Source organism: Carassius auratus, linkage group LG45M (assembly GCF_003368295.1).
Source record: "Carassius auratus strain Wakin linkage group LG45M, ASM336829v1, whole genome shotgun sequence".
NCBI lineage: Eukaryota > Metazoa > Chordata > Actinopteri > Cypriniformes > Cyprinidae > Carassius > Carassius auratus.
In genome coordinates, this window is record NC_039299.1 from 416,318 (window position 1) to 425,263 (window position 8,946).

Below are 8,946 nucleotides of genomic sequence, written 5' to 3' on the forward strand. Positions count from 1 at the left end.
TTTCCATAATAACGTGCAGTTATTCTCCTCTTTGTCCATTCAGGTGCTCAAGCTGTGCACGCAGAACATCAGACCCCAGATTTAAGGGTCTTCGGAGAGCTCTTTGGTCCCTGAAGCCACCTGACAGCGAGTCTACAAGGTCACAGAGGAAACCCAGTTTTTCAGAGAGAAAAAACAACAGAAAACATCCGCAGGCCGGCTGCAGTGGTGACATCAATCAGCCGCAGGATCTGCAGAGGAACTGTTGTTAAACACATTACCGTTTCATGACAGCTAAGAGGTAATTGGCAGATTATCATGAACGCTCTCATGGGTGCGCAGATAAGTGGTTGTTATTTATGTGCAGATGCGCTGAAAGTCATCCAACAAAAAACGAAAAATGAAATGTGTTCCCAAAAAAAGACATGATCAGGATTACTAGTATACAGAATTTTACAAAACATATAACATCTAGGGTTAAAATTTAGTGATTGTGTTACAGAATGCACAAACCAACTGAACGCAAATTCATTTTAGATGAAACATCTGCCAAGTGCATATATACATGCAAATGATAAAAACACTTTTAGCAAGCACCTGCAAATCCCCAGCACTATTGATTCTAACAGGGATTTGGCTTTGCAGTGTAGTTTGTGCTCATTTGATGTAATACTGCAGAATAATAGCAATAAAGCCAAGAAATACCATTGATGAGGCAAAAAGATTGTGTGACAAAACTACATTTCCCATCATCCTTTGTGAATGAGATCAGAGTTATTATGTTTAAATAAATCTATAACAAAAAATGTAAAACATATACGTGTATGTATGTATGTATATACATAAAATACATAAACATAAAATAAATGACTATATTACTAGAACTTTAACTAAAAAATAAAAAGTAAAACAAATATATATATATATATATATAGCTATTACTTATTTCTCAGGCAACATTTAGTTTATCTTGATGTACTAAAACTGGAATAGAAATGGATAAAAAATATTCATAAAAAGCAAAAACAAAAATGACAAAAATAATTTATTAAAATTATTAAAACTGAAAAATAAATAAGGGGGGGGGTATAATGGTGTTTCGTGTATTCAGAGTTGTTCACAGTGTTAAAGAGATGGATTCTCATGCTACACATGGCCAAAGTTAAAAAAAATTATAATTTAGAAGAATGACTGAGAATTTCTGTGCCGAAAATCTTACTTCCGGGTTGGTACAAGGAGGTTCAGCTGTTTTTTTTCGATCGTGGATCTAATGACGTAGACGAGCGGAACATAGAGCGGAACTCCTTATATGAGCATTCCTCCAGGAAAAGCGCGCCTGCGCACATACCAGAAGAGCGCGAGACCGCGCACATCAACGCGCTTCAAAATCGTCGGCAGTGCTGCATGGATTTGTTCGAGAATGCCTCCAAATAAGTGCATTTTTGGATTTGAGGGAAAGTTCACTGTGTTCAGCTTCACCAACAACCCAGCGTTACATGAACAGTGGATGCAGTTTGTTGTTACATCAAGCATAGACGGTATCAAGTGCGTTTGTGTGTTCTGGTCATTGAGTGACGGATGTTTTATGAACAAGGCCCAAGTCGATGCTGGATTTGCAAATCGTTTGCTGTTAAAACATGGAGCCGTCCCTGTGATAAAAGAACCCATTCATGTAAGTATAATTGCATCAGATTTCTGTATTTGTTTGGAAATCAGCACATAAGTGAATATATGTTAATGAACACAACACGAAACATCAGTAATATATCTCCGCTCAAGGAGCTCGGCTTTTTCCGGAAAGATTCGGAAAGCTGTATATCTCTTTTACAAATAGGATAAAACGAAAGACTTTTTGGATATATAAAGGATGCAGCACTACTCTATAGGTACTCAAGATAAACATGAGATTAAGTAAGCCGTGTATGTTAAATAAATAATATAATTAAAAAACAAATGCAAACTTATTTAATAAAAAAAAAATTTTTTTTAAAAACTATTAAAATAATAAAAACACCTAAAAATTAAAATGAAAACAGTTAAAAAAAAAAAAAAAAAAAATATATATATATATATATATATATATCTCTTAAATAATTTCCAGGAGGATTTAAAGGCAGTATAATGACTTCAACAAAATATCTAGTTACCTCATTAAGCATCATTAGCAATGAAAATGAAATGTTCATATCAAAATCTTTCCTTTTAAAAAAAAATCATAAAAAAGAAAACCAAGTGCCAGATCCCAGATCAACCCTAAAAAAGTTACAAATGCATCTCTTCTTCAAATGATTCAGTTGTGACATTTACATAATAGTTTATATATCAGCTTTAAACCTGCATGATTTATACGACTGTATTTAATCGCCTTTTTTCCTTAACTAGTTCTTTTTAATGCGTCTGTGGTGTAATAAATGAACTTTGAAGTCTCTCAGTTAATATGAGCTGATATTAAAAGCTGTGTATGTAATAATAAAAAATAAAATGCTGTTTAAAGTAGTTTCAAATGGAGTATGGCATGTCACACTATAACTATCCAGGTCTGCTAATAATCTCTGATGCTCTTTTAACATACAGTCAGGGTTTCATCTGCTGACTTCATCCTTCCACAGACCCAGAAAACAACCTGGAGAGCAAACACATGAAGAAAAGATCACGCCGCAGTGGCTCTGAAATCATAAAAACACATGGAGCATCTCTCTGAAGTGCACAGGGAGCCGTTTGACTTTGACTTTGTTTACATTTATAAGCCGACCTCACCAATAAAATAAAAGGAAACGGTCAGTACATTATATCTATATCCGCTCTCGTCCTTTTCTGAGATTCACAAGAACACAAACACAGAAACAATCAAGGAGTTTCTACCAGGTGTGTTATTATTAAGGTATGCTGATGAACAATCTGACAAAAGTGCAGAGTTTATGAAAGACAACTGCTGCATTGATTCATTTTAGTGCATCTGTTCAGATGCTTCATTTAAAATGAATCCGTAAAAAAAAAACTAATTAAAAAAATAATGCACAAATCATTTTGTAATTTATAATATTTACTAAATTTTATATAAAACTTGTTAAATTATGCTTTTCATTACTATATTTGTAGCATAGAAAAAACTATTATTTAATGTGAAATCGATGCTTTAAAAAGTGGTTTACAGTAAATTTTAATCCTTACTGTGCCAGATAAATATCGCTTATTATCTGACGTTTAATTATTTTAATATTTCTGTTTAGAAACTAATTTAGCAGCTTTTTCACACAGGTTGTTTGGCTATTAAAAACATTTGTAACTACTTTAAATTATGAGTATGTCATCGCTTGACATAGAAGTGCGCAATTTAGGAGAAAATAAAAACAAACTGCTTTTTTTATTTTCTGATGAAAATGTGATTTAAAACAAAATGCTGGTTTGCTGTACTTATTTCTAGTGGCACAATTTGACAAATATTGCGAATATATATTCAATATGGCTGGAAAATTACTATTATTATTCGATTTTAATTAAATATAATATTAATTCTAATTATCCTTATCAATAAATTAAACAAAAATATAAAAAAGAAATGTATAATAATTTATTTTTACATTATAACAACAATTTTAATACTAATGTTTATGGAGTTAAATTCTTTCATATGTTAAACCGTCAGACTTTTATTTTGAAGTAAATAAAAAAAAAGGTTTATAAGACCAAATAAAGAAAATTATGGAATAAATGAAAGTGGACACAAAGAAACTCATCAAAATGAGTTTATGATTAAAATATATCAAATAAAATCTGGCAGTGGGCTTAGAAAATCAACTTAAATCAAACGAAAAACGTATTTATTTTTGTGACCCTACTGACAGATATCTGTGCTTGTTTTAAGCATCAACTCATTTATTTTTGTAAACTTTCTCAGAAAATCAGACTTAATATCTTCAACTTTGACCATGACTTTATGAATTTAAGACTTTCTTTTCCAATTCAAGACCTTTTTAGGACTTAATTCATGGAGGTGCAAATTGTGACTTTTTAACCCTTTCATTTCCTTAGGGATATTTTTGTCTTTATATGTATGCATGTTATATATATATATCATTTTGGCTGTTGTTAGGAAAACAGCTTACATTTTAAAGTGTGGCTTATATGTGTGTACCAAGAAATGGTTGTTTTGTGTGTCTTAAATTCTATATTGCACAAAAAAAAACCTGCTCAACATTTGGAAAATGGAAAATGATTATTAATATTTTAATTTTAAATAAAAAAACAACAGTGGCATGTAAAGAGTTAAAATAGAAATGAAATTGTAGTTATGTTCAGGACTGATGTTGGTAAAAAGATCTCTGTCAGTGAAAGCAGAAAAAATATTAACATATACTTCTTTTATGATCGTTTTTTGACATTTTATCTTTTCAAGTCATCTGTGTAACTTAAAAAAAGATTTATGCACACTTAACATGCAGGCGAATTGCAACTTTTTAACCCTTTTGCTTCCTTACAGACATGTTCTTTTTTGTTTTGTTGTTTGTTTTATCATTTTGTCTGCCTTAATGCAAACAGAATAAACACACTTTCTAACAAATACCAAAAAAATCAATGTGTGAAAGCTCTTCAGCTCAATCTTGAAATGACGTCCTCTCTGAAGCCGCGCAGCAGCACTTCCTCTCCGGACCGCGTCGGAATAAACCATTAAACCGTAGGGAGGAGAGAAAACCGAGAGCACGAAATAAAGCGATGTCAAAGCCATTCAGCTCTTGCGAATATCCTCCGAGGGGCCAAGAACATCACATGAATGTGTTTACATGAATGGGCACTAACAGACTTTTGGAGAGTCTCCTAGAAGGACCCAGCTTCCTATTTCGAGTGGAAACTGTATAAAGTTACCCCCTCCAGTGTTCATATCCTTACTGCTTCAAAAGCAAGGGACCCTTTTACTTGGAAGATGAATGAGCTGACAGTTTGATGTCTCAAGCAAGATTACAAATCTTCAGTCTGTGCATATAATGCATATGTCAGATTTTATCACACAACCTTATAAAATCGAAGGGGAAAGGCCTTGTCATTTTCTCGCCGAGGGCTAAAGTAAATGATTTTGGAGCGGTGTTTCTCCACCGATGTCACATGTTTAAGCAGCAGATGTTTAAGGGATGATGTCAGTGAGTCAGGACAGCCGTAAATCTTTCACAGCACTGAAAATACTGGAGGATTGAGTCGTCATCATTGACAAACCATCTGCATTTGTTTTAACTCACCATTCATAACTGTAATAGTCATGAGTTGCATTGAACAACAGTTCTGTGAATCCCCATAGACGCTGTATAAAAGCAGCTACATATCTTACACTTCACAGGACCTTTTGAGTCACAAATACTGAGAAAAAAAATACTAAAAAACTTGATGCATTGAGATTTTCGGTTGTCTTCAGTAGCACTACTTTGTTTTGCAGTTTGAACTTGTTCGTTCACTAAATGCCTCATTCAGCTAATCAATCAATTTTTCTTGTTCAACAGTTAGAAACACAAACTGATTTATTATATTAGTAGCCACATATGTTGACATGATGGCTTTAAACTACATAAAAGCCCATGTTAGAGCACCAGAATCTCCCAAACACGGTTGTCTAAACAAATCATTATAAATTGAATGATATTTCTGCAATCTTAAAGGGATAGTACACCCAAAAATGAAAACGCTGTCTTCATTTACTCACCCTCATGTCGTTCCAAACCTGTGTGAGTTGATTTCTTATGTTGAACATAAAAGAAGATATTTTGAAGATTGCCTGTAATCAAACGGTTGGTGGTTCCCATTGACTTTCATAGTATTTCTGTCCTAATGTGGAAGTCAATGGGAACCACCAACTGTATGATTATAGGCAATCTTCAAAAACATTTTAAATTAAAGTTTGTTGACTTTTGCTTTTGTTTTGTCGCTATTTCTTGTGTTGTGATGGTAAGAGTTCATATTTTTTGAATACCAGGATCTTTTACATATAAAATAAATCCAAACCCATTTTTAAAGGCCATCTGCACAGAATAGTAGTCTGGAAATATTGGTTTTAGACTTTAGACAAACATTTCAGGAAGGATATATAATGCTGTGAAGCTCAATATGTCAGTTTTGTTTTGTTCTGCTCATTTTGACCCAGAGAGGATCTTCTTTTTTCCAGAAAATGCTAGTTAATGTAATTGCATTGGACAAAAACCTACTGACTTCTGATCATTTTTGTACTTTTTTGGTACTTTTTTCCCCTATTGTTACTCGTATGGTGTTCATGGTCAAAAGTGACCAAACTATAAAAATTGCTTATGTAAGTTTCACAATATGCTTAATTCTTACTACCAAATATTGCATTGGATATTTGTATCAACTTGTTTTTTCTTTTTCAAAGCACAGGTTATTTTCTCTGTTTGTGGTACTGAATGATCGTCTTGAATCAGTGCTCATGCACATCAGTTTTTGAGTGTACGTTGCCAAAATTATCAACCAATCAGTTCCAAAAAGAAATACAAAACTAATGCTAAATGAAAGAAAACAAGTTGACAAAAAGATTAAATCCCACAGAAATGGCAGGTCACTTTATGCAACCTTATGTTGAACCTAGAAAACATTTTTTTGCTCCAAACCCAACCCTAAATCCAAACTCCTCTCTAACTGAACATTAAGCTTCTATTTTTGTCAAAAGTGAACCTATCTGATCTATATAACACACTCGGTTGTAAAATCTTACACATCTGACCTAAAATAAAACGCTAAGTATCATCTGGTGGTGAACTGGATCCTCGTTCAGGGACGAAGGCTGTCCCCTGCACATGTTGCTCTGCTGTGAGCGTAATGATAACTCTCTGCCCGGAGACGAGTCCGAGTCCGAGGCGTAATTAACATTGCAGGCATTGCAGTCTGACGTGTTGAATAATTACATGCCAGCTCCTGCGTTACTGCAGCGCACAGGTGAAACCGTAACCTTACACCGAGCAGCTGCCGCTTCAGGGAGGACGTCACGAACCACTTGACCTAAGAGAGATGCTACTGCAGAAGACTGCAAAAATGAGGCTCAGAAGACGCAAGGGACTTGTTACTTTTCAAATGCAAAAAAAAACATTTTTTTTATGAGCATATTTATGAAAAAAAAACTACATAAAAAATTTTTTTAAACACACATACTTAATGTATATATGAATTATAGAAATTATATTTTCCATAAAGACAATTAAGCCTATTTAAGGACCATTAAGCATTGTGACACTAAAAGACAATGAAGCAAACTGGATCCTCATTACTATAATTTCACATTTTTAAAAAAAAAAATTTAAGAATTAAAATAATTTGAAAATGATACAAATCATTTTTTAATAAATTCACATTTTAATTTATAAAAATTATTTTTTAATTTTGACGAATATTTATGAAAATAAAACAATATAAAATATATATATATATATATATATATATATATATATATATATATATATATATATATATATATATAAATTTTCAAAGATTTAAACAGTTAAAAATATATATTTCGTTTTTAACTTAATTTATTTTTAAAACATTATTTAAAATCATTTAAAGACACTTTAACCTTTTTACATTGACCAACATTTGAAAGTAATTATTACTTTTATTCAGCTAGGATGCATTAAAGTAAAGACATTTATCATTTTACACAAAAAACTAAAAATCGAATAACTTAATCCGAAAAAGAAAAAAAAAAAGTTTCTTTAGCAGCAGATCGTCACATTATTATGATTTCTGAAGATCATGTGACACTGACGAGTGGAGTAATGATGCTGAAAATACAGCTGTGCATCACAGAAATAAATTAAATTCTAAAATATACTCCTATTTAAACCAGCTATTTTAAATCGTAATATTATTTCATAATTTTTACTGTATTTTTGATCAAATAAATACATCCTTTGTGAGCATAAGAAACTTTTGAATGCTAGTGTTATTTATCGAATTCTTCTAATTATTTGTCAAACATTTGCCACAGAAAATACTCGCAAGCTGATGCTTATCACATTTTTTTGGGTAACTTCTCCACAGTGGCCTGCTCTATGTCATTAACATAGCAGCTCTGTTTTCTTTCGGGTGAACTGTGAGAGCATGTATTAATATAGCTCATGTTCTTGTGCCATTATATCTTTAGTGCATGCAAACTGTTAAAGAAGCTGTTCTTTATGGGTCCCGATTGACTCGCTGTGATTCCTTGTGTTTGATCCCATTCAACAGTTTGCCTTGAACTGGGAAAGACGATCGGCTCGGGTTTCCCATCGGAGTGGACTCTCATCTCACACTTCTTTGAAAGTGTCTCCTGACATTCTCATGAAGCTCCCAACGCCGTCCCTCTGGGAGGTTTCCTTCCGAAGCCATCCGGATGGTCAGCGCGGAGTTATTTGCACTGGTTTTGTGGGTAAACTTAATAATTCCCAGAAGAATAAAGTGAACAAACAGGTTGAAATCAAATCAGCTCTGGGCTCACAGGTGCAAAGGCACAGCTTTGTGTTTGTGTTTGCTTTCTGCCAATTAGTGACTTCCGAAGTCAGGAACTTGTGTTTTTCAGGAGATCACTTATCACAAACAACTCTCAACTTACTGCTGGTTATATATGCTCTTTATAATCGTGCATGTGACGAATAAAAAAATAAATAATAATCTTGTTAAAATGAAAGTACAGGTATTTGAAAAAAATAATATTTCCTTATTATAGATTAAAAAAATTAGATATAATTCAGAAGGCTGTCTCAATGTCCAGGTCATTATTATATCACTCAAAAAAAAAAAAAATCATATATATGTAAATGAAATACTTTAAATAAACACTTTACAAATATTTATATTTATTATATTTCGCATAAAAAAAAAAGTTAGTATTTTTTTGCATTGTGACACAATTTAATACAAATTCTCCTTATAATACAAAACAACAATATATTACTAAAATGTGAAGTATTTATTTAAAGTGTTTATAAATGGTGGTAT

The 8,946-nt window shown here is 32.5% G+C and overlaps 1 protein-coding gene across 3 annotated transcripts; it reads left to right on the forward strand.

Moving 5' to 3' along the window:
- The first annotated feature begins 1,304 nt into the window (after positions 1-1,304).
- LOC113068523 (uncharacterized) lies at positions 1,305-8,609 on the forward strand. 3 transcript variants are annotated; one of them, XR_003279567.1, is made up of 2 exons: positions 1,305-1,651; positions 2,589-2,806. XR_003279567.1 is itself a non-coding variant. In XM_026241255.1 (2 exons), the coding sequence occupies exons 1-2, from the start codon at positions 1,400-1,402 to the stop codon at positions 8,602-8,604; spliced, it is 660 nt and encodes a 219-aa protein (XP_026097040.1). In that variant the 5' UTR covers positions 1,305-1,399; the 3' UTR covers positions 8,605-8,609. The 3 variants fall into 3 exon arrangements, 2 of the variants coding, with proteins under 2 accessions (XP_026097040.1, XP_026097041.1); XM_026241255.1 differs by lacking the exon at positions 2,589-2,806 and adding an exon at positions 8,197-8,609; XM_026241256.1 differs by having other exon boundaries at positions 2,554-2,806.
- Positions 8,610-8,946: the final 337 nt, after the last annotated feature.